Here is a 25,295-nt window from a genome sequence, read left to right as displayed (position 1 = left end):
CACCGGGGAAGGGAGGCACTTGCGGATGGTGGGAGGGCCAGCTGAGAAGCCCTAACCCGAACGCGCTCTGGAAGAAATGTGGTTCTGAACCTCTGGCCGGAAAGGCCCGCACCTCCCGACATGCAGCCACCCTAAGCAGTTGATCTTACACACTGCCTCGCAGACATCTCCCACGCCATGCCGCCGCCTCTCCGGGGAGAGTGACCTAAGTTCCAAACCGGGGGCCCTCTCTGGATGACCTCACCGGGACTGTGTTCCATAGCGGGGGCCGTGGACCAGCCCGGTCTGAGACCCCATCTCTGCTCGCCTGGCCAGGCCTGCGCCCACTCCCGGCCCAGGTTGGGTACACAGTGAGGAGGTCAGGTGGGCCCTCCAGCTGGATTCACCTCCTTGTCCCCGGTGCCTCACCTCCAGCCGTCTGCCTGGCCGTCCAGCCCTGACCGCTGTTCTCCCAGGTGGACATTCCAAGCCTTACCACTGCCTTCCAGTCTGGTCCCAAACGGTTAAGGAGAGAACCCTGTTTCCCAGGGCAACAGAATTCCAGCATTAACATTTCCATCTGCAGAACAAGGGCTTTTCCTTCCTGAGAAATGCCTTTCTAGTCCCATGATGACCACACCCTTGGAGGCCGAGAGCTCTTGAAGGACTGGCTTTGGCCTTGAGATGCATGTTGGCCAATGAGGGAGGAGGAGCCTTGAGAGGGTCTCCGATGGCCACGACAGCGAGGCCCCTACCCCTGCAGGGACACCAGCGAGAGCACCTGCTACACTGAATCACCAGCCTCCGGGGTTTAGAGCCAGGCTGCTGCGTTCAGTCCACACCACCGTCTTCGCCAGGTCTCAGGGCCTCATCTGCGGGATGCCGTGGTGACACAGGCCAGCTGGTGGGGCGGTTGTGGGGAGCCATGTATGATGGTTTACGGTGATGGGTGATGCTCGGTGGGGAGAAACTGCATCCAGCTGTCTCTGCAGACCTCGGAGGACTCTCGGCTCGTTTGGGCTGCACGTTAAAGCCCAGCTGGGCAGGGGCATGTAGATTAGTTGCATGACTGGTTTTCCGTGGCCTCTCTGGGCCAACGTGCCCAGAACTGAGGGAACTTGTCCTCCCGCTGACCATACCCTGAGTCCCCAAAGTGGCCACGTTGAAGAGTTCACCATCTCCGGGCTGAGATTGGGCCCTCCAGTCCCTCCGCCTCCCCCTTCAATGGTGACTTTAGCGAGGAGTCTAGGGAGACTGAGGTCTGGGGGAGGGGATGAGGCCGGCGGTGGAGGTGATGTGAGTGTGCCCGTGGTGTTGGGCATGTTACACCCAGAGGTCCCCTTCCTCTCTTCTGCAGATGCCAGCGCCTCACACACGTGTGGATGCATCCTGGGCCTTCCACGTGTGCCGAGGCAGCTGTGGGTCTGTGTCCAGCACCCACAAAGCTCCAGAAAATGTTGAGCGGGAGGAAGACTGAGTCGGGAGGCAGAAGGGCCAAAGGGGCCTGGCAGCTGGGGCAGCAGCTAGGGAGCCTTGAAGTGTTCATCGGGAGCTGGGATGGGATGGGGACATGAGCCCAGCCCGTGAAGACCCCTCTGTCTGTTAGGGCTGGCCTTGGGGGGAGCACTCCTCAGCTCAGGGCCTGACAAACAGGCCTACGGACATTGCCTTAGCCCTCTTCCCACCAAAGGGGCCCTCACCTAACCCAGGACAAAGCACTGCATGGGGGAGGGGTGATGTGAAAGGGGAGGCATCTATGGGGCTGAGAGGTTAAGGGAGGAGGGGGCTTCTATTTTGCAAGAACCCTCACCCCATGGGCACCTGAGCACCTCTTCTGGTGGGATTCGCTAGGGACAGGGCTTTCTAGGGGTTGGTTCCCTTCCGTTCAGAGGCGCTGGCCCCAGCCAGCAAGGACAGCATCCCAGGAGGAGGAACTGAGCGGGCTTTGGACTTGGCCAGATGTGGCTGGGGATCCAGACTCTGAAAAGCTACTGTGCCCCGACCCCCGGGTCTCTGTGTTCACTCAGGCAGCTTCCTATCCAGGGCTTTGGCTGCTTAGTGAGCAGGTTACGTCTCTGGTCTCTGTCCTTTTCACGACAAATGAGGAAAATGTGCGGCTCAGCACGTGTTCGTGGAGCACCCCTGTCCTGGTCACCAGGGTGGCATCTGGGACTTCAGAGAGCACCCTGGCCGGTGCAGGCGGCTCTGGTCTAGGCGCTGGGGGTGATGTCTGTAACGTCCCCCAATGCTAACATCTTACTTACATACAAACTGAATATCCTACTAATCATCTGCCGGCAAAGGGGGTGTGGGAGGCTGTAGTGAGTCCCAGGAGGGCAGAATGTTTGCGGGGGTGGGGGGTGTGCCCTGACTTTACAGCAGGGAGAGGGGCCACCATGGTTATGAGCTCAGGGAAGTCTTCTGCCTGGAAACGGTCACTTGCAAGGGGTCCTTAGGAGACCTCTGCTGTCTGGGGTTCTACTGTGTGGCAGAAAGCAGGTCACGAGGCCACCCCGCCTTGGTCTCAGTCAGCAGGACTAGAAATAAGGTACCTGTGGCCTGAGCTGGTGCTGGCATGAGACAGATCACTTGACCTGGCTGATCATCCCTCAAAGGAGAGACCTCAGAGCGGCCAGAACTCTTCCTCTCCAGCTCCCGCCCTCACTGGCACGCAAGACGGTCAGGCTTGAAGGGGTCAGGATGATCTGTCCCCCAGCCGGCTGTGGGTACCTTTGGAAGTCAGTCATGGGGGTGGGGCGGGGGCAGAGCATGGCTCTAATGTGGCTGCCAGGTTTTCTGATGTCACAAACCACCTGGCCTTTCCCTAGGGGGTGGGAGGGGGGTGGTAAACTGCAAGGTGGGGGTGGGGCGGTTGGCTTGAGGCAGCTTAGAGAGGTTCACAGTTATCCTACCGCCGTCCAGGGTCAAACGCTCTTCGAACCTCTGCACTCAGACTTCTGGGGTCCCAGGATCGGCTGGGCCACCTGCCAGGGCCCTAGGGCAAGTCTCTGGGGTCTCCCAGCTTTGGATTCCAGCTCTGTGAGGAATGCATAAGAGACCTCCTGATGGTGGATGAAATGATGAAGCTTGTCCAGCACTTATCACAGCTGGGGCTCAACAGGCCTGACCACCTGTCAGCGTGCCAAGAGGCTCAGTCCCAGGCACCCTTTCCCCAAACTTCTCTCCCCCACCCCAAGCTTCCCAGCCCCGGAGCCTCCCGGGACCCCTGTCCTGTTTCCACTCCGTCACGGCCCCACCTTGGCCAGGAACACCAGGACGGTGCAACCCTTCTCCCCAGACAGGCTGCCCAGTTCAAAGGGCAGAGGAGCCCCCCCTGGACCAGAGACAGTACCCGAACTACACTACCCAGAATTCCCGGGGCTGGCCAAAAAGGAAATGTCGTTTATGCAAGGAGAGGCTCAGCTCCCCACAAGCTGCAGAGGGGGAGAGAGGGGGGAGACGGGGAGAGGATTAGCAGGGGGAGGGCGGGCTGTGTGCGGAGAGCGAGGGTGGAGAGCTGGGCGGGCGGCGAGGAGGAGGCGGCGCCCGCCCGCCGCCGCCGCCGCCTGCGGACCTGCATCCCCGCGGGGCCGGCGAGCGGGCGGCGGTCCCTGCGTGCGCTGCGCTCCGGCCGGCGGCTGCGGGCGGACGCGGGGCCAGGCCGGCGCAGGGGCTGAGTTTCTGCAAAGTTTGACCTGGTTGCCTTTCCGATGCTGCAGCAGAGCGAGGCAGCGCGGGGCGCGCCAGGCGGCTGCGGCGCGGCGGCGGGGCTGAGCGGCGACAGCACGCTCACAATGATCATAAAATAAAGCGGGCGCGCGGGGTGGGGGCGAGAGAGCCCCGAGCCTCAGCCCTCCGCCCCCGGCCACCCACTGGCAGCCCCGAGCTGGGAGGAGGTGGGGGCCGGGGGCGCCCACGGTCGCCCCAGACCCCAGTAGAGCCAAAGGACACTGCCCGGGGGAAGGGGGGGGGGGGGGACGCCCCGAGGACGTGCCCGCGGCGGGGTCAGGGGCGTCCGGAGGGCGGCGGCCGGGGCACGCGGAGCGGCCCGAGGGGCAGGTGAGTCTGTGGCGCCGCCCGGGTGGGGGCGTGCGCGCCAAAGTTGCCGGGCGGCGGTGAGCGCGCCCGACGCGCGGGGACCCGGGGCCGCTTGGGGCTGGCGAGGTGGGGGACAGAGGCGCCCGACGCGGCGGGGCTGGGGCACTGCACCCTCCGGAGTCGGAGTATCCCGGCCCGGGAAGGGGCACACGCCCGATCGGACCGGCCTGCGGGGTGGCACTGCGCCCCCAGGGGGCCGGAGGGACCCGGCGGGGAAGGGGCGCCGGCGGCGAGGCGGTAGGGGCAGTGCCAGGGCGGGCAAGTCCACGCGGCCCACTGCAGTGCCAGCCGGTCGCACCCCCCCCCCCCCACGCCACTCCCAGGCCGGGAGGTGTCAGCGGAGATGTCACGGGCGGCGATTATTCGCTGGTGCGCGCGGTCGTGCAGCCGCCACTGACGGGGCGGGCGGAGGTGGGGGGGGGGCCGCCGCCTCCGGGGAGACCGCCCAGAGCTGCGCCGTCAGCTCTGCAGCCCGCGCACACGCGTCGCCGCCTCGCGCGTTCCCCGCAGCAAAGTTCGGCTCAACTTTGAGGCGGGCCTTGACGCCCTGTCCCTTCCACCCCCCGACCAGGTCCTCGGCGGTCGCGGCGAGCCGGGCGGCGGCCCCAGCGCAGCCCCGGAGCCCCGCACGGCGGCGGGCGGCGACAGCGACAGCGGCGGGGGGACGCGGGGCGCCCGCGTGGGGGCGTCGGCCCGCGCCCGCGAGTGGGCGCCCACGGGGACCCGCGCCGCGCCGCGCTCCTCGGGGACCCTGCGGGCGGCCCGTGCCCGGCGCTCGCCTCCTGGAAGCCGCGGGTCGGCGCTCGCCCCCGAGGGCGCCGGGGCCTCCGCGCTCGAACAGAAACTGCTCTTCCATTGATTGGGCCCCGTTGGGCGAGCGGCCGGTGCGTGTGCCCCGAGCGAGCGCGTGCGGAAGGCAGAGGGCAGGAAGTAGGACTTCTGCAGCGACGGTGGCGGCGCGGCGCAGGGGACGGAGCCTTCCTTATTTATGTGTCTGCCGGCGTTCGCCTTCGCCGCCCGAAGACTTCAGGGAGCGTCTCCGAGCTGCGTTCCCAGCGTGTGAGGCACGGAAGGGCTGGCTGTCTGAGCACCATGATTACCCATTAACCTCCAAACTTTCCTTTTTCTTAACCCAAAGAATATCGGTGATTTTTGTCCACTGCTAGCAGAAGAGGAGAGGACCCAGGGCTCTTGAAATGCAGCAAAATCCTTATTTCTAAGCAGGCCCGAGATAGTGATATGCAGACCCCCTCTACTCAGTGAAGTTTTCTATCCTATGGATATCGGTCTTGAGATTTGAGATTGGAGAGCAGTACTGTCTGCACTGGGTCCCGCAACCTCCATCCTTTCAATGCCCAGTTTTCTCTGGGACTGCTGGCCTTCCCTGGAGATCAGAGCGCTGCTTTGTGCCATGGGCTGTATTCAGAGCATCGGGGGCAAAGCCAGAGTCTTCCGGGAAGGCATCACCGTGATTGACGTGAAAGCCTCTATTGACCCCATCCCCACCAGCATCGATGAGTCCTCCAGCGTGGTGCTCCGCTACAGGACACCCCACTTCCGTGCCTCGGCCCAGGTGGTCATGCCACCCATCCCCAAGAAAGAGACCTGGGTCGTTGGCTGGATCCAGGCGTGCAGCCACATGGAGTTCTACAACCAGTATGGGGAACAGGGCATGTGAGTACTGCTCAGACACAAGCTGTCGGGGGGGGGGGGGGGGGTGCTGCTCGGGGTGGGGAGCTTGGAGGCCTGGGGTGGGAGGGAAGCTTCAGGCAGCGGTGGAAGCCGTCCCTGTGTCCTCCTTGGCCAGGTGATCTCCAGGGTTTGCCTGGTGATTCGGATCGGGGTCACGGCTCTGGGACCTCTCTTCCTGCTGTCACCGGCCCCTGGGGTTCCTGCGTCCTTCCCTGCGAGATGCTGAGAAAGCAGAGGCACGTTCCACCAGGTGTCTCTTTGGCAAAACAAGCATGCTGTCCTGGGGCTGCTAGAGAGGCTGAGGCTTGGCACCCCCCTCTCGCTCCCCCCCCCCCCCCCCCCCCCCCCAGGGCTCAGGCCTCCCGGAGAGGTCCATGTGGCGGAAGTTAAGGAGAAGAGAGTGGAGCCCTCCATAGTTACTTGCACAGGTGCTGGGCTCGAACTTGTCTCTGCAGTGTTTTCACATGCATATCAGGACGGGGAGGTGGGGGGGGGGGGGAAACGCTTTCCGGTGTTTTGCTTGAGCGGGTGGCTCGTTTTAGAAACCGAGCCTTCTCGGTTCAGGGTATAGCGTTTTTCTCTCCCCGAGGCAGAAGGCCGCTTGATGTAGACATCCTGTGTCAGTGTCCAGAAGGCTCCAGAGGGGCCCTCACAGCTGAGAGGAGCCCACTGGCCTCTTCCCTCCAGCCTGGGGCCCAGAACGTTCCCAGGACAATGCACGTGTGGGTGCAGGACACGGGGAGCCGGCGCTTTCTTTCCTGGCGTGCGCTGGGGTTCCTGGGGGTGGTCGTCCCAGTGTGGAAAGAGAAGAGGTGGACAGGAAGGAAAGCCACTTAGCTTCCAGGGCCGCCTGAAGACAGGGAGGTGAAAATAGCTGTTTCCGAGCACGAGGTCCCTCTGAGAGAGCGAGGCGGGGCCCCAGGGACAGCTTCCCAACTGTGCCCGGGACTGGCGGGGGATACTCTCCCACGGCCAGCCTCTCCAGGTGCACGCTGTTTCTTCCCGGTTCTTCAAGGGAGGAGCGGAGCAGGGGAGCACCCCCAGGACTTGGGCCTTTTCCCGGGTCTCAGGACATCCTGGGCCCCTCTGAAGTTAGAGGGGGCGGGGAGGGGATGGAAGGTGGCAGGACACTAAATCTCATTGCGTTTCCTTAATGACTCTGAAGTTGTAAGGCAGACGAGAAACGCGGTAAAGCGTAAAATGAGGGCGTAAACAGGATCACCCCACAGGGGCCCACGCGGGGCATGTCCCTCCATCAACCTGATGTCTCTACCCAAGGCCCTTTCATTCTCCAAAGTGGCTTTTAACTCGGTGTGTGTGTGTATGTGTGTGTGAGGGGGGGTGCTGACTTTCCATTGCAAGAAGGGAAACATGATTCTGAGTTATTCGGTGTGGACTAGATCCTAGGAAGCCTTCAGCCAGAAACCTTTTTTGGACCCTGCAAAGGATCCGGGACGAGTGACAAGACACAGGCGCAGAGGGTTTTCTGGGGGTTTGAGGCACAGGCTACGTTCTTCCCGAGAAGGGGTAGGGAAGGCAGAGGGTTTTGCTGACCATGGAAAGACTGGAAAGATCCGAGTGCCGGGAGGAAGCTGGGGGAGAACCAAAGGGGCCGAGTGCCGAGGCGGCGCGGCGGGCAGCGAGGAGGAACAGGCCCGGCTGGGGCCTCAAGTTCCCCATCTGCACACAGGGGCTTAGAGCCTCCGCTCTGAGCACTTTCAGGCACTGTTGCTGGAGGCAGGCCTGAGGCCGGAGACCCGAGATGACTTTCCCTTTCTGTGCCAGTCCTTGGTTCCTGGTTAGAGGAACCCAGTGCGCACCTAGACTGCAGTCAGGCAGACCTGGGCGGGCGTCCAGGCTCTGCCACTTTCCAGGGTGTGTGACCTCAGCCACTCTGACCCTCGGTTTCCCCGTCTGCAAGTAGGGCCAGTCATAGTCCTTGCCCTGTAGCTTTTACTGCGAGAATTACGAGAAATGACATTTGTCAAGCAGTCGGCACGGCACCAAGCCCTCGGTGGTCTTTAACGTGGTTATTATGTGAGCGTTCTTCTCTCCTGGGGGGTGGGTGGGGGTGAGCCACGGTGTCCGCAAAAAGTTGAGAATCGTGGCTGAATCCGGGCAGATCAAACTTCTCCTGGGAGTGAAGTTTCTCCTGAGCCCAGGTCTCTCTCGTTCACAAAGCACCCACTTCCTGACTTTTAAAAATGTTAAAATAGTGCAAGTCACGAATGATTTGAGCTTTCCGAGGTTGAAGGCCGTTTTGTGTGCTTTCCATTTGCTTCCTTTTGTTTCCTCCTCTGCCCTGCCCTCCCCCTCCCCCCCCCCCTCTCGGGTCCCCCTGCACCCGCTCTTCCTGCCTCCGCACTCCCGGCTGGGGCAGGACCGGCTCCACAGAGAGGGCAGAACCTGAGGCTCTCTGGACAGGGGCCGTGTGGAGCCATCCCCCCCGGCCAGCCACCTCGTGTGCCGGGTGACAGCCGCCAGGGCGGATAAGGAGAGAACTGCCCGCAGGTGGCTCTGAGGGGCCAGTGAGAGGACAGTGCTAGGTGACCACCGTGTGGCTGAGACGCTGAGTTGGAAAAAGCTCCACTTACCACTGATTGGCCAAATCGTGCTAAAAAGTGGAATTAGCAGAGAGCACGGCTCCTCTGATCCTGGGCAGAGCTCTGTATTCGACTGGCGGCCTCTGCAGATGAGAAGGGCTTGTTTAGAGAAAGCCTGATGTCTGCTCCTACTTGAGCATTGGAAACATTTAGGTGCCATCTTCCCAACCCCAAATGACGCTCTTTTCTGTTTTTTGTTTTTGTTTTTTTTTTGTTTTTTTTATATTTAACGTTTATTCAATTTAGAGAGAGAGAGAGAGAAAGAGAGAGTCAGAGCACGATCAGAGGGAGGGGCAGAGAGAGAGGGAGACAGAGGATCCGAAACAGGCTCCAGGCTCTGAGCGGTCGGCACAGAGCCCGACGCGGGGCTCGAACTCGTGATCGCGGGGCACGATCTCAATGCCAGGAGCACCCGGCGCCCCCGCTGTGATCTCCAGACCCTGCCCGATGTCTCCGGGAAGGGTGCAAAGCCACCCTCGAATGAGAACCGCCGGGCTAGACCCAGAGGATCGAGATCATTAGAATGAAACCCACGCCCGGGACCTCAGTGGCCAGGGGAGAGGGAAGCCAGGTGGCAAAGGTTAAGGTCAGGGCCCCCGTTCTCTACGAACGGGCTTGTATTCAAAATATTAATTCCAAATCCTTAACCGGAACCCGTAATACCCTTTGACGTTATCCCTGCTTAAAATTAATCCCTAATCCAGGAGAACTTTACAGAATGACATCCCGGGCTGGAAATATATGCAGTGGAACTGTCACACAAGCCACCTCGGTGATACCCCGACTCCTCCAGAGGAGACCCATGGAGCGCTGAGTTTCTCCGTGCCAGCTTCACGGGATTCTATATGGTTTTCGGGCCAGCCCACACTGCTTTAAAAGCCACCTCCCCCCACCCCAAACTGTTGGAGACACCTGTCTTCACAACCCCATCCTCCGCAATTCCTCAGCCACCACCTGTCAGCTGGCACAGCCTTCTAAGCGACAAGTCACAGTTTCTTAGCCCGCGCGGGAGACGCTTCATGTCGTCCCTCGTTTGCCCTTCTCTGAAGCCCTCAGGGCGGCCGGCCCACGGCCAAGGCCAAAGGGCAGACTTGGGGGTGAAGTGGAGGGAATAGCTCAAGAGACAGGGTCTCTCAGGGGGGACAGGGCCACCTCCCCTCACCCTTGTCCCCCTGGTCCAGCCGGGTGCGGATCCTAGCTCCGCCCTCCCGCGGTGCTGTGACCTTGAGACCAGTCTCTTAGCCTTTCCGGGCCTCTCTGTTCCCATCTGTGAGATGGGGAGAATGGTCCCTTCCCTCCCTGGGTTGCTGTGAGGGGTTAAATGAGATAGTGCACGATAAGAGCTCAGCACAGTGCCCGGCACACACGATGCACTCGATCCACGACAGGTGTCGGTGTGGTAGCTGCTAGTAGTTGATTATTAAATCTGGGATGCCTGGTGGAGTCAGCGGGAAGACTGCTGTACGTAGAGCCGCTCTCTCTTCCAGGGTTGGGTGTCGCAGGCCCCCCTACGGCGTGAGAGCCTTGAGCGAGGAGACCTGCAAGGTCCTTCCAGCCAGCACACGGGGGGACACCTGCTTCGGGACCACAAGGAGGCTGGTGGGAAGGGGCCAGGCGGGGGCGCAGGGACTGAGGCCACAGGCCGGTGGCAGGACGCCGGAGCTGGGTGATGAACAGAGCTGCCCGGGCTCCCCTTCCTGTGTCCCAAGGACGTCATGGGGCCCTCCTTTCATGACGAGGACACAGCCTCTGAGACCTGAGGCCACTTGCCCAAGGAGCCTTGCTCTGCTCCAGCGGGTGACCACGTGGCCCCTTCCTGCAGCCGCGGGCCCACACAGAACAATCGAGGACGAAGCTTCCTCTCTGGGACCGGAAGGCTGCCTCCCCCCATCTGCTGGGCCCTGGCGGAGGCGAGGGTGGCGTGGGTGGGAGAGGGAAGTCCTTGTTTCCAGGCTTTGGGGCGGGAGGAAGTGAGGGGGACTGCCCAGCCCAAAGAGAGCTCCCCACGGACCGGCCCCAGCCAAGCGATGGCTCCAACCCTCACCTTCCGAGTGCCGAAAACAAAAGCTGGCTGCGCCCGGAGACGTGCGAGGAGGCACCCGACAGCCGTGGCAATCAGGGAAATAACAAATTAAATCCTGAGATCTTCTGTTCTTTGCTGATCGGCTCCGGGTAGAAATGCAGCTGATTCGGTGTTGGGGTTGGGGGGGAAATGGACCGCCTCACGGGCTGAGGGGGTACATACAGTCCAGGCAGCGTCTAGAAGGTGGGTCTGGCTGGCTCTGTTACAATTTCAAACCTACATGCCCTTCAGTGCTGTTCTACCTGTAGAGTTTGTCTTACAGGGACTTTGTGCACCTGGCCCGGGGCCTGGCATAGGGTAGGCGTACAAAAAACATCTGAACAACAACAAATTGCCTAATGTGTGAATGGAAGACCCAGGCCAGAAGGATGTATATATGAGGATGAAAACTCCAGCACTTGCAAAAAAAGATTTTTTTTAAAATATAAGGGGACGCCTGGGTGGCTCAGTCGGGTAAGCATCCGACTTTGGCTCAGGTCGTGATCTCACAGTTCGTGAGTTTGAGCCTCACACTGGGCTCTGGGCGGACAGCGTGGAGTCTGCTTGGGATCCTCTGTCTCCCTCTCTCTGCCCCCCCCCTCCTTGTGCCCTCGCTCGCTCGCTCTCAGTCTGCCTCTCCAAAATAAAACGTTTCTTTAAAAGTTGTAAAGCATGCAGCGTAGGAACCCATTTTTGTTTAAAAGAAAACACTGTGAATGGGAACACGTACCGTGGGTCTATGCAGAGAAAGGTCTAGAAGGATGTTTACCAAAGCGTAATGTGGTGAGTAACCTCAGTGAGGTGGGGGTGGGCGTGGAGGACGTGGCTTTCCTTTCTCACTTCATATACTTCTCTATAGCGATTTTTTTTTTTTTAAAGAAAAACACAGCTTTTACAACTAAAAATTAAGATTAGGCACCGTTGGTCCTTTCCAGGGGACATGGTGCTGGGGCCTGGATGAAGGGGGGGGGTGGGCTGCAAAAGGAGTGGGGCTTGGTTTTTGGGAGAGCCCTGGAAGCAGGCGGTGGGGGGACACCCCCAGACCCTCCCTCGGAGAGCAGGTGCCCGGGGAAGGGGCTGGCCTGGCAGGCGGGCACACGGGGCAGAAATCAGGAAACTGGGCTCCCGGTTGCAAACTTTTGCAGGATTTGAACTTTTTGCAAATTGTACAAGACCATGAGATCTGTAAAACTGGGGACCGGGCGAGATAAGCCCTAAGTGCCAGTGGGACCAATGTGGGCAGAAAAGCCTCGGTCCAAGCAGCCCTCTTGCCCTCAAGCCTCAACTCCTTGTCTGTAAATGAGTTTCTCAGAGCATCTAACGGGCATCAGTTGTGGGATGTGAAATAATATTGAAGTGAACTCATTTAAGCCTAAGTATAACTGTAATTTAATGTTTATTTTATTTTTGAGAGAGAGAGAGAGAGACAGTGCGAGCAGGGGAGGGGCAGAGAGAGAGGGAGACACGAATCGCAAGCAGGCTCCAGGCTCTGAGCCGTCAGCACAGAGCCTGATGTGGGGCTCGAACTCACAAACCATGAGATCGTGACCTGAGCTGAGGTCGGCGCTTAACCAGCAGAGCCACCCAGGCGCCCCGATGCAACTGTAATTTAAAGCAACGTATTTATTTGAATGTATATTTGGGGGAAAAATGTATCTAGGACACTCAACGTGTTATTTCCGTGTGTTTCTTAGGAAAAACTAAATGCAGTTTTTTAAAAAAATGATTTTAAGGAAAACAATGAAGTGAATAATAGTACAGGAAGTATATAGAATGTAGATGGGACCAAAATGAATAGAGATGGGAAGTTTGGAAACTCTGTTCTGAGACCCCTGTCTGGGGTCCAGTCTGGCTCTGGGGTCCAGAACTCAAAACGCGGCCAGAGCCCCGGGAGAGGTGGGGAAACCCTGGGGGTGTGAGGGGCCGTCTGTTTTGGGGGGAGAGCCCTTCAGGCTCTTCCGGGCGGCTGGGAGAGGTGTGCTCCTGTCGTCCAAGGTCAATGAAAGGGCCAGTTCACCTTCCCTCCGAGGCACCGCGCTGGGCATCCCTGGTTTCCTTCACCTCCACCCAGAAGCTTTTGCCCCCGTGATGCTCCCCGGCCCCCAGGGGTGGCCCTCAGCATCGCCTCTACCCTCCTCGGTCTCCAGGGAAGGCCTTTCTAACCCCTTCAGACCCACACCCTCGGCCAGCTGTGATGCTCGAGCTCGTGTGTGTATGTGCGTGTGTGTGTGAGTGTTGGGCGAGGCCCGTGTTGGAGGCCTGTGGGTAAGGGCCTCTGTGTGTGTGTGCACATGCGTGTGTGTGTGTGTGCATGGTTGAGTGAGGGTCTTTTGAAACCGCTGGCTAAGAGCTCCCTCAGGTTGCGGGTCCTGGCCTGGCGGCTTTGTGGTTGTGTGACCTTGAGATAAGGCCTGTACCGTCTCCAAGCCTCTTGTATAAAACGTGCCCCTCTGACGTGTCCCCAGGGTGGTTGAGGAGAAGCACTGGGGAGACGTACGTACCTGACACGTCCTCTGTGCTTAGGGAACATGACCATTGTCACCGGCGTCACTGCAAGGACAGCGGGTGCTAGGGACAGCTACTCCAGGTGAGACAATGCATGAATGGGGTGGCTTTGGGCACTCTAAACTCCTTAAGGAGACCCCCTTTTGGGGCCCAGGCCCTGAAGCCAAGGCCGGGCAGGCCGCCCACAGTCACCGATCCAGGCCACCAACACTTATTTGCCTGCATCCTGGAGGCCTGGCCCCTGCCCTCTAGAGATCATCACCAAGCGATCGCATGGTCATCGGATCACCCCTGTGCGTGCTCCAGGAAGCAGCAGGGCGAGGACTGAATGGCAGCGGATATGGGGCCACCTGGGTGGGGTCAGGGTGGGCTTCTCTGGGGGGCTCCGGAGCTGAGCCACGAGGAGCAGTGACCCGCACAGGAGGAGGAGGGACACTGGTCCTGGCAGAAGGCCTCGAGACACGGAGGGACAGGAGGGGCACGGCCCATTAGAGGAACTGAGAGCGGCTGGTGGGTCTGGAGCCTGGGGAGAGTGTGCGTGCGTGCGTGCGTGCGTGCGCACGAGGGGTCCTGGGCTTCAGATGCGTTGGCTTTGGGGGACAGTGCAGACAGATTTGTGTTTTGAAAAGATCACTCCCGCTTCTGGGAGAATATTGTAGGAGGCAGGAGTAGAGGCCGGGAGACCCGGGAGGAGGGAGGGGTCCTGGCCAGGGTGAAGGCAAAGGAGAAGGGGAGCGTGCAGAGGTGAGAGAGAGAGTCCAGGATGGTGCCAGGTGCCCGGAGAGTGCAGCGTCCTCCAGTGGCAGGTGCTCTGCACACACTGATGGCAGGTGCTCTGCACACACCGATGGCAGGTGCTCTGCAAACACCGACGGCGGGTGCTCTGCAAACATTTGGTGAGTGGATGGTGGATGGGGATTGCCACAGGAACAGGGCATGGGAGGGAGAGTGAGGAGTCTGATTCCGACGTGTGTGTGCACAGTCCTGGGAGCCTTGCTCACACCTTTAAGTGGCCTCTGTGCACCACAGCCCGCCTGTGGGACCTCTGCCGTGCAACAAGGAAAAGGTTCGGTGTGTGCAGGGCTGGGGTCCCACCTCGCCCCTCTCTGCCATGGAGCAAAGAACCGAGGGTCTGCTTTGAAGTTCAAGGTCGTCCCAGAACAAACAGGGAATCTTGGAGGAGGCAGTGACTGCGTGCAGTTCATTCCTTTCCAAGCATGTATGATCCCCAAACTGCGGAGGTCACAAAGGCTTCAGATCAGTCAGGGCTGGCACACCTCTAAATGCCCCCCAACATGGTTTCTGGAAGCTTCTACGTATTGCCATTTATATGTTTATATCAATACATCTAATCATCACAAAAACCTTGCAAGGTGGGTAGGACTATCCTCAGTTAACTGATGAGAAAATGGAGGCTCAGAGACTTGTAACTTAATCAGAGCTAGCAGCTGGACTGAGGCTGGATCCGGGCTGGCGTGTGTCCCCCAGAAGTTGTTCCCTTAACTGCATTCACTCCCACCTCGTCGACTAGGCGAGGGCGGCGGGGGGTGGCTGGGGCCCTGGGGAACAGAGGCAGCCCATGCGGGCCTGTGATGATTGGAAGACAAAGGCCCCGGAACCTGATTCTGAGTAATATCCCACATGAGACACGACTGTCTGCTGGCTCACAAGGACCGTCACCCGCCTGTGACTGAGCCGAGGCTCGGGCATTTGGAGGCTGGGGAGGAAAGGAAACCTGAGGCTGGGGGAGAGGGGGGCCGCTCTGGTGCTGAGCCCCACTCCCTCAAAACAAGCCAGCTCTTAGGAAGTGAAAGACAGCCACTGAAGAGTAAAGTTCCTTTTGCAAGTTTACTTTCTGCCTTAAAAAAAAAAAAAAAAGAAAACCTTTTGCAAGCGAGTACGGTCACCGTGAGAGCACAGAGTGGGTGCTTTCTAGGCGCCTGGACACAGGTGGGGCAAAGGCACAGGTTTCTAAGAAATCCAGGACAGGGACCCTAAACTCTTTTTCCGGCCCGTGATACCCACCTGTGAGGAGAGCGGGGTCAGCAGGCTCACGACCTGCTGTGTGGGTGGCCTGCCCGGCCTCGCCTGCCCGCGACTGCTGTGGCCTGTTGGCTTTCGGGGACCGGTGGGGACTTCAGAAATGCGAGGTCGTTTGAGCTGCTGCCCCGGTTCCCTGGGAGCTTCATGAGCTCAGGGCCCCGGGCAGGAGATGGCCTGGTAGGCAGGTGTTACCCTAATTTGTGACTTTTTCAATGAAACGAAAACAGAAATGAAATAAACAGGAGAATTAGCAAAATCACATGCCTCTTCATCCCTCCCAGGGTGGCCCCAGGTTTGCTAATCGCTGACGTGAAGCGATGCATTTTGGTGGAGGGGTGCGTCTTTTTATACCGAGAAGTTATGCCCAATGAAATTCACCATCTGAACCATTTTTGAGTTGGGTGGCATTAAGTCCATCCACGTCGTTGTGCATCTGTTTCCAGAACGTTCCCATTTTCTCCACCTGGAACTCTACACCCATTAAACACTGACTCTCCGCCCCCACTCCCCTGGTATCCACTGTTCCACTGTTTCTATGAATTTGATGACCCGAGGGAGATCTCCTAGACGTGGAATCAGACAGTATTTATCCTTTTGTGTCTGACTTCTCTTACTCAGCGTGATGTCTTCAAGGTTCATCCACGCTGTAGGATACCGCAAAGTTTCCTTCTTTTTCGAGGCTGAAGAATATTCCATTGTGTGGACAGACCCCATTTTGTTTATCCACGCTCCCGTTGATGGACACTTGGGTTTCTCCCACCTTTTGGCCACTGCGAATCATGCGGCTGTGAACCAGAACGCGTCGCAGGGAGCAGCGTATTCTGGAGAGGACCGCTGGCTTCCTCGGTTGTGCCGAAGTCTGGGTGCAGCACGGCCTGACCTTTGGGATCACAGGGGCTCGGGTGGGAGTGGCCCTGGATGAAGTCTGGCCGCCTGGGTCCCAGGCCCCACTGCTCGGGGAAGAAAAATCCAGCCCCTGGCTTCACTCTCTTTATCTGCCGGGCGCACGATGGACATGAGTATTGTTGATGAGTGTTGATGCCCCAGACGCTGCTGTGCTCCCAGCCCCCCGGGGGCACGTGTCCCCAGAGTAACTTAGGACAGGTTGGTGTCTCCTTCCGCCTGAGAGCTACTGTCACAGTAACAGTTGCCGTGACCGAGTTGAGATGGTGCAGGAGGACAGGATGTGGCTTTGATGGGGGCTGTGTCTGGGGGAGCCCAGACGTGACAGTGGCTGTCTGTGTTATCATTTGGTGCCGCCCTGGCCCCGCGAGGTAAGCCTCAGGGATGCAGCCTTGTGGGTGGCCGACTGAGTAAACTGGTCTTCCTGTCCTCAGGTCCAGCTGGGAGCTCCCGGACCTCCAGGAGGGCAAGATCGAGGCCATCAGTGACTCAGACGGGGTGAACTACCCCTGGTACGGCAACACCACGGAGACGTGCACCATCGTGGGCCCCACCAAGAGAGACTCCAAGTTCATCATCAGCATGAACGACAACTTCTACCCCAGCGTCACATGGGCCGTGCCCGTCAGTGAGAGCAACGTGGCCAAGCTGACCAACATCTACCGGGACCAGAGCTTCACCACGTGGCTGGTGGCCACCAACACCTCGACCAATGACATGATCATTTTGCAGACGCTGCACTGGCGTATGCAGCTCAGCATCGAGGTGAACCCCAACCGGCCCCTCGGCCAGCGCGCCAGGCTGCGGGAGCCCATCGCCCAGGACCAGCCCAAGATCCTGAGCAAGAACGAGCCGATACCGCCCAGCGCCCTGGTCAAGCCCAATGCCAACGACGCTCAGGTCCTCATGTGGCGGCCCAAGTACGGGCAGCCGCTCGTGGTGATCCCGCCCAAGCACCGGTAACGGCCAGGGCGCCCTGCTAGGCTAGACTCGAATTATAACGCTGCTCCTACCCACACCCGCACGGACTCTTCGGTCATTCAGCAAACTACAACCACTCTACCTTCTTGAGCGGGCGGATCTCACTGTGCAAAGGCCCCGGGATGGCCTCCCCCAGCCCTCTTGGCACCTGCTTCCTTTCGGGGAGGGGGAGGCCCGGCCGGGACACCTGACCCCACGTGCCCCTTCACCTCGGGTCTCCTCTCCTGGCAGTTCAGTCATTCACTTGCAAGCCTCCCCGAATCAACTGCTTTTTCAGTTTTTCTTCTTCTTCTTCTTCGTTTTTTTGTTTTTTGGTTTTTGTTTTGTTTTGTTTTGTTTTGTTTTGTTTTGTTTTTTAAACACCTCTTTACGAGGTTCAGGGGCGGGAGGAGGCGGAGCTGGTCATGACCCTGACCGGCACTGCTGCTGATCTGTGAGTGGCGGCTCCCCCCACCCCCGCGGCAGCTCCCTCGTTCCCCCCCCCCCCCCCCCCGTCACGCGGCCTTACGTAGACTCGCTTTGCCAAACTTCTTCTGCCTTAAGCTGAATTTAAAGGAAAAAGCCCCAAACCGACAAAGAAATAGGATCTCTTTTCTACCGGACTGTTCACCTTCTGCTAGAGGTGAGGGAGGGGGCAGGGCCAGGGCCGAGAGAGAGGGTGCCTGGCCCCTCCTCCCGGGTGGCTCGTGGTGGGGGGGGGGGCAGGGGGACAGATTTAGACCTAAAACCAGCTGCTCATTCTTTCGTTTCAGCAGAAACGAAACCAGACAGACCACCTAAAGACCCCTCCCCCCTTCTCTCGGGCTCAGGTGGAAACCCCCGTGCCCCACCCCCCCACCCCATACCTGTGCAGAAGGGATCTGGGCTTCCCTCCTCTCTCTTCTTGGCAGCCTTAACTTGCCTGGGGTGGATCTCGGAGGAGAGAAGGAGGGTTGGGCCCAGGGGATTTTCGCCATTCCCGTCCTCAGCACCCAGCCACAGATGGGCCCGCCTTTCCCTTTTCCGTCCACACTGGCCCCAAACGCCTGGAGGGCCGGCCACCTTGAGCCAGACTTAGTTCTAAGGTAAGAAAGGCGGGTGACTTCCCTCCTGGCTCCTTCTCAGGGGATGCCCCTCCCGGGGGCTCTGGGGGAAGCCGCAAACAGGCTCTGGGCGCCAGTGTCGGAGGTTGGGGAGACGTTGTCCGGCGGGGGGCGGTGGGGGGGGGGGGGTGGTCCCGGATCTGGGGAGGCCGGGAAGGCTGTCGGCAGACACCCCTCTGCTGCTGATTCTCAAGGAAGCAAAGCGGGGCCTCGGGCTGGCGGGGGTCACGTGGGGCCGTGGTTGACAGGCATCGGGGCCACTCCGGAGGCTGGTCGGGACAGCGTGGTCAGTCTGGAGGGCCACCTTCCCTCGGGTCCAGGGCCCTCCGGAGCCCTAGGATGGTCCTGAGCGACGCCGAGCCTTCTGCCTTGAAGGCTGCTTGCGGGACCTACGAGGGACACCCCACGGAAGCCCCCCTTCCTCCAGCTTGCCAAACCCCACAGCCACTTCACCGGGCCCTGGGTTTCCAACTAATAATAATACCCAAGCACAGAAAACCGTCAGAAAAGAAAAAGCGTTCATTTCTGCAGCCGATGAGCCACTTGGACGAGCCCCGGTGACAGCGTGGGAGGATGTGGGTCACCTTGCTCTGCTCCTTTATCCACGTGGTAGTATACTTATCCAAGGGGTGCTTCACGTCCAAACTCTCTCTGCAGCCCCGCTCCCGACATCGGGCCCACAGCTGTCCCGGAACAACGGGACTGTGGTTGCCTGCGCGATGCCCGGGAACCCCTGTGTCAGGCCTAGCACCTTCCCCCTGTGCCCCTTGGTGTGTTGAGACCCAGTCACCCGGGGAGGCCTGAGCCTCGAGTGAGAGGGACGATGGGTCCCAGCTCTACCTCTGGGGAAGGGCCAGGCCGGGAGCGGGTGGGCGGGGGGCCAGGGTGACGGCGTCCTGATGCCGTGGACAGGACCTGGCCTCCTAACGGAGTGGCCCTTCTCTGCACTCAGGTCTTTCTTGCACTAAAAAAGGAGGAAGGGCCCTGGGCGAGGGGTCAGGAAGCTGGAGTTCTGGTTCTGGGCTGGGTCACCACGAAGGGGATCTTACTGTGCTAGGGGGTGGCCATGAGCTGCTGGGGGCGGCATCCCGCAAATAGGCGCTCGCTGAGCGTGAGCGAGCCCTCCTGCCAGGAGCCGGCGCTGTGCCCACCCGAAGGGGGCACGCCTGCTGTGGCTGCCCGCCCCCCCACCCCCCCGCATGCCTGGGCCCCAGTTCACCTTGCTCCCTGACTCACCCTGCCCCTCCTGTACCCCTTTCTCTCTGTCCCTCCCGGCCTTTCTGAACACGGGGCTGGAAAGACCCTGGAGAAACGGCAGGTCTGGCCAAGGACACTGGGCTTAGCTTGGGTCTGGTCCCTGGGCCTCCTCCCTGTCGGGAGCACAGACCCCAGGCTTCTCACCTGGGTCCCCAATCCCTCCGGTGTCCCCGTTTCCTGGCGTGGACACACTCCTCCAGCAATAAGGACCATCCGTGGTCGTGGAGAGTACTGTGAAAACAAACCAATGCACTTACCAGGAGGCACAAGACTCTTGAAGAACATGTAATATTAACCTTTTTGAAAAACAACAAATATTCACAAAGAGAAATAAAATGTAATTTTAAAGTAGGCCTGGCTAGGGTCTGGATGTTTCTAAAGTGCTGGTTCATTTTGGGGTCCACGGGCCTGTATTGTGGCCACGGGAGTGAGCGTATTTGGAGGTGGGTCACCTTATTGACGCGTCCTCCGCTGTCTGCAGCCCTGGGGCCTCAGGTCCCCGCCCAAAGTGCCCCTGGCTGTGCCCCGTGGTGAGGAGGGACCGCAGGCTTGAGGTGGAGGCAGGACTTGAGGGCGGCTTGGCTTTCTGGAAAACAGAAGAAACCCGCGCGACAAGGGGAGTTAGTGCTCAGATGGGGCCCTTACCCCCTGGACCTTGCAAACCTGTCTTCGCATGGAGAAGCAGGCATCAGGACAGTGTCAGTCTAGAACATGGCCCTGTGCCCTGCCCCCAGCCGGCAGGTGACGGAAGGGGGTTGCGTGGGGCCCAAGCCTGCAGAGTAAAAACTTTCTTTTACTGAGAACTTTCTTATGAAAGGAGGGGAGGTGGGTGAGTCCAGAGGTCCTGGAGTGGGTGTGGGCTCTGAGGGCGGGCCATGGATTCCAGGCAATTTGCACCAGTTTGGGTCAGACACCACGCCTCTCCGAGCCCCATTTACCTTGTATGGAAAGTGGCGATTCTTTGGGTAGCTGCCTCCCAGCCGACGTGGTGAAAACACGGGTCCTACTCAGTTTCCCAGGTGTTAACTTACTGAACCCTCACAAAACCAGGTGCTATTGGGATCCCCATTTTACAGATGAGGAAACTGAGGGACAGAGGAGTCGACAAGCTGCCCAAGGCCACGCCTCCGGGAAGAGGCAGAGGTGGAGTTTGAACCCTGGCCCTGGAGCCCAAACCCTTACTGCTGCATGCGCACGCTCAATCTTGGCTTGTTGCTGCGAAGCATACGTTTGGTGCTCAATAAGTATCAATGACTATTAAGAAAGCCCCGTGCCTTTGGCTCACTCCATCCTGGGCTTCCCCGGGCAGGAAATGCCTCTCCCCTCCCACAGGAAGGTTCTGTGCAGCCCTCAGTTCCCTGATGCCCACAGTGAGTCGGGCCTGGGGCTACCCGGTCAGCTGCAGACCGCAGGCTCACCCCTCAGGGTTGGCGGCGGCCTTTCAGCACTGCCCCGGAGGGCAAGGGCCCCCCCCCCCCATTCGCTCTGGGCATCGGGGACTCGGTTTCTTCTCTGGGTTTTCCACGCGGCATCCACCCAATAGCATTCTGCATCCTGTCTCCTGGGTCTGAGACACCAAAGCAGGAAATTGCATAACAGGCCCCTCTGGCCGCCCTCCACCCAGATGGCTTATGGGTGGTTCAGTTCACTGCCGAGGTTTGGCTTTCGGTTGTGGAGTCGGCTCCTGAGCTCTGCCTCTGGGAGTGCCTGGTGTGTGTGTGTGTGTGTGTGTGTGTGTGTACATGTTCATGCGTGAACACAGAACAGGGGTGCAGGCCTAGCCAGCAGCGGGAGAAAAGCCAAGCTGGATCACATCAGGATTAAGCCAGAGTTGCTCAGGTTTGAACCTTCAGGACGGCACACAGCTGAGGGTGCTCTGAGGGCACCCCTACACTGGGGGTAGCCTTCGGGGGGGGGGGGTGGAAGTGTGTCCGGAGGCTGGCCATGAGTATAGCTGATTCCAAGTGGCATTTAGTCACCCAGTGGAAGCCCTCCCGCCTCTCAGGCTGATAGCAGGTTAAATTTAGAAGTCCCAGACTGGGATGAGACGCAGACACCAGACTCGAGCCAGCTGTCGCAAGGTCCCCTCCAGGAGCAGGGCCTGGGCGAGCCGGCTGTCTGGGCTGGGCCGGGCCCACCTGCCCCGGAATGCCTGGGAGAAGCAGGCACACCAGGACCCCACGTGCAGCCTGCCTGTCACCTCTGGCCCCTTCTGGGGAGAGCCCAGGCTCTGGACTCTGGTTCACTGTCAGGGCTTCAGTCCATAGAGGAAACACCACCTGCTGTGGTCCAAGAGGAAGACAGCTTAATGGTCCAACTGCAAGGCCGAGGGCGGCCGGAGCCGTCAGGCCCCTGGACGTTTCGATCGGCTCACATGTGCCTTCTCACCTCTGGCTCGACTTGCCTCTCGGCCATCTTCTGTCCCGCCGGGCTGGCCCCACAGACATTGTTTCCCACCTGGCCGGGGCCCGGGGCCGGCCATTGCATTAAGGCAAATACCGAAGCACCGTGCACACACACTATCCAAAAGGGCCCGCGCAAGTCCTCAGCGTGCGGCTAAGTCCTGCAAAGACGCACATCCAGAGCGAGCGCTTCGGGGCTGGAGGGCCCTAGAGGTGCCTGTCACCGCGGAGCCCACGGAATACAGAAGGGAAGCTTTGACAGAGGAGGAAACTGGTCCTCAGAAAGGGCTGCGGGACTTGCTGGAGGTCACTCAGCTGGGAAGCTGCAGAACGGGGCGGGTTTCAAACAGCCGTGTTTCGCCCTCGCTCCGTCTCTTCTCTCCCGGCCACAGCACTCCAGTTCCACCAGACGGCCCGTAGCCGTTTTTCTGCAAACCTCAGCGCCGGAGGCCACCCCACCGCGTGGTGCCGAACACCAGCCAGCAGCGGCCCCGCGGACACTGGAAGGTGAAAATCATTAAGTGCAAAGAGAACACATCTGAGCGAATGAGCTCCGTCTCCGCGCTTGTGTCCGGGGAGGCTAACCCGCACGAGCGACGTGGGGCCAGGCGGACTGGAAGGCAGAGACGGATCCGTTCCTCCGCCGGCCCGAGCCCAACTTAGGTCTGAGTGCTGCTGCCCCGCTTCGTATTTTATGGTCCCTTTTTAATCAGATGACGGGCGGCGGTATTTGCAGCGAGCGAGACGCAGTCAGAAGCCCCGCGCTATTCTTGGCCGTAACTGGCTGCCACTTGTCTCGCTAAGTGAGGTCGGCCGGTTGCCTGACCTCGCACGCCTGGGTTTCCTGATCGGCAGGCCGGGACACGCACACCTACTCGCCCTCCCAGCGAAGCACAGCAGCTGCGCTCAGTGTTAACCCTGCATGCAGGGCCGCCTCTGACATCAGGGACCAGAGACTTCCTTTCTTCAACATGGCTAACGTCACCGGCAACATCCAACATCCCAACGTTACTGGGTTTATTCGGGATTCTCAGCATCCTCAACAAACACATACGGAGTGCCGGCCAGTCAGGCAAGTGGATTTCAGTGTTGTTTCCTCAGCTACATTGAGCTAGAGTTCACACACCACGTTGTTTGTTTTTTTTAATGTTTCTTTAGTTTTGAGAGAGAGAGAGCGGGAGCGTGAGCGGGGGGAGGGACAGAGAGAGAGGGAGACACAGAATCCGAAGCAGGCTCCAGGCCCCGAGCCGTCAGCACAGAGCCTGACGCGGGGCTCGAACCCACGAACCGCGAGATCATGACCTGAGCCGAAGTCGGACGCTCAACCGACGGAGCCCCCCAGGCGCCCCAAGACCGAGTTCACGTATCAAACAGCTCGCCCATTTAGAGTGTATGGTTCATTGGCGTTTATTCACAGAGTTGTGCAGCCAGGACCCCAACATTGGAATGTTTTCATCCCCTCAAAAGGAAACCCCATCCCTGTTAGGTAGTGCTGCCCCCACACCCCAGCCCGAAGCGCTCGCCCATCTCTGTTCTGTCCCCGTGGATGTCCCTACTCTGGCCATTCCGGCGTGAATGGAAATAGACCCCGCGGGCTCGCCCGTGCCTGGCTCCCTTCCCTCGGCACGTTTTCAGGGTCCCCGTGTTGCAGCGTGCATCGGCGCCCCCTTTTTGCCAGATATGCTTGAGATCATCTCCTGCGTGTGAGGCCCTTTGCTAAGCATTGGGGAAGCAGCAGCTTGGTGGCTGCTGTCCCAGGGAGACAGCTCGCTGTGCCGCTGTCTGCAGGGGGCCCGACCTGCCGTGGAGGATGCGGGCTTCTCGGCCACATGAGAGAAGTGGGGAGGAAGGGCGTTGCAGCCACAGGAAGCAGAGCCACCAGGGAGGGGCCCATCGCTCTCTGCGGGCTCTTAGCGCCCCCGTGGGAGAGGGCGCCTACCGACACCCCTCCGCCCAGTTAACTGTGTGGTCATAGCTCTTTAAAGACACTGCCACTTGTGGACGAAGGAGAAGGTTCCGGGAGGGAGGGGAAGAGCCCACATCCCTGCAGGTCAGGAGGGAGTTCTCCGGGCTTCTGGGACCGCGTGGCCTCTCACTTCTGATATACACCTGCCAAATAGGCGGGAGGGGACGCAGTGAGCTCACCTGTGTTTGCAGGCCTGTGCCGCCCCTCCCTGGCTGTGTGACCTTGAGCAGGTAACCTTTGCTCTCAGGTCTCGGTTTCCTCAGTGGGCACAAGAGGGGTTCCTCTCCTCACAGGACTGTGGTGGGCGTCCAAAGGTTAACGGACACGAAGGAAGCGGAGCGATAGTATCGGGTACACATCAGGTGCTCAGGAAACTTGACCCACTGATACTGGTTGGCCCCTGGGCCTGTTTCCTCATCCGCAAGACGGAACTACAGTGCTTTCTTCGTAGGGAAGGACTCAGTGGGGTCAGCAAGCAAAGCCCTTAGCGCAGGGTCTCACACGTCAGTCAGGCGCCCCATGGGGGGTAGTTGTTGTTGACCTTGTGACCAGATGTTAAAATGGTGTTCTTTTCTGCCCCCGTCTTAGCCCACGTAGAAGGTAGGGAACAACGCAAGTGGAACGGCCCCACCCTCGGCCCCCCTCACAGGCCACCCACGCTGGACGTGCCCAGGGACCGAGGAGCACCGTGGCCTGCCTGGGTCCGCTCCCTGCGCAGGGGTGTGAGCAAAGCACAGTGGATGGGGCAGGACAAAGGAAGGCCGCCCTGCGGAGGGCTCTCCGTGCACCCTGTCTTCCTCGGGATGGCCGCTTCACTCCAGCCCCTCACCAAGATGGCTGTCCCTGCCAGCCCGTCTCTGCATGGGCTTGGCCTCTGCCCGCTGGGTGCTTAAGGCTCAGTTAACGTTCACCACCGACGCTCCTATTGGAAACCATCCCCAAGAGCTTAGTTGCATGGTCCTGCACCATGCAACTCAAGGCTGGTTCCACTGCCTGCCATCTTGGTTTCACTGGTTTCTTCTGAGCGTCGTCAGCGCCCTTGGCCGAAAATGTAGATGGGCTATTATTTATTATTGTGACAACATACTCCTAAAATTTCCCATTGTAACCACTTTTGAGTGGACGGTTCTGTGCCATTACGTACACGTTGTTGTGTAAACATCACAACTGTCCGTCTCTGGAACTTTGTCACCTTGCACAGCGAAAACTCTCTACAACAGCTCCCCTCTCCCCAGCACCCCTGGCAAACAGCTCTCTACTTTCCGCCTCTGGATGGGACGTATCTAGGGACCTCATATCAGTGGGATCGTAATTTGTCTTGTGACTTACTTCGCTCAGCATCGTGTCCTCAAGGTTCATCCATAGTGTAGCGTGCGTCAGAATTTGCTTCCTTTTTAAGGCTGGTCCTTACTTTCCAGGCTTTTCGGTCTGAGCCGTGGGTCTCGACTACCCAGAGGCATCCTGGGATTACAGCCTAGTCCCCGCTGCTCGAAGTGAGTCATCAATACACCAGTAAATTACAGAGCTGTACAAGGAAGTCCACGTGTGGTTCATTTTTGGAAGATTTCCCTCCCCATCGGTTAAAATAATAAAATTCCAAGTGCTTCAAGAGATAAATTTTTCTCATCTGGAAAATTCCCTTAGCTGGAAAACGCTATTTTCCATGAAATGAGGTTATTTCTAGGCACGAATAAGGAGGTAAGAGTAGGAGGAAGCATTTGG

General features: G+C 59.4%; 1 protein-coding gene across 4 annotated transcripts; it reads left to right on the top strand.

Annotated features, from left to right (window-relative positions):
• The first annotated feature begins 3,683 nt into the window (after positions 1-3,683).
• Positions 3,684-19,556, top strand: FAM78A (family with sequence similarity 78 member A). 4 transcript variants are annotated; one of them, XM_086684309.1, is made up of 4 exons: positions 5,429-5,751; positions 16,320-16,980; positions 17,039-17,488; positions 17,622-19,556. In XM_086684309.1, the coding sequence occupies exons 1-2, from the start codon at positions 5,429-5,431 to the stop codon at positions 16,846-16,848; spliced, it is 852 nt and encodes a 283-aa protein (XP_086540435.1). In that variant the 3' UTR covers positions 16,849-16,980; positions 17,039-17,488; positions 17,622-19,556. The 4 variants fall into 4 exon arrangements, with proteins under 4 accessions (XP_086540436.1, XP_086540433.1, XP_086540435.1 ...); XM_086684310.1 differs by lacking the exon at positions 5,429-5,751 and adding an exon at positions 3,684-4,038 and having other exon boundaries at positions 16,320-17,488; XM_086684307.1 differs by having other exon boundaries at positions 4,837-5,751; positions 16,320-17,488.
• The last annotated feature ends 5,739 nt before the right edge of the window (positions 19,557-25,295 follow it).

The sequence above is a fragment of the Puma concolor genome, chromosome D4, assembly GCF_028749965.1.
Source record: "Puma concolor isolate L17-30 chromosome D4, mPumCon1.1.hap2, whole genome shotgun sequence".
Classification (NCBI taxonomy): Eukaryota; Metazoa; Chordata; class Mammalia; order Carnivora; family Felidae; genus Puma; species Puma concolor.
The sequence above is the reverse complement of the archived record's forward strand: the minus strand, read 5'-3'. Positions and strand labels throughout refer to the sequence as shown.

What these genes read in the sequence shown, in the direction of transcription:
- FAM78A (XM_086684307.1), top strand. Translation starts at nt 5,429, where the DNA reads ATGCCCAGTTTTCTCTGGGACTGCTGGCCTTCCCTGGAGATCAGAGCG. An exon ending in CAGTATGGGGAACAGGGCAT is followed by an intron (nt 5,752 to 16,319) that starts GTGAGTACTGCT and finishes TCCTGTCCTCAG; the next exon opens with GTCCAGCTGGGAGCTCCCGG.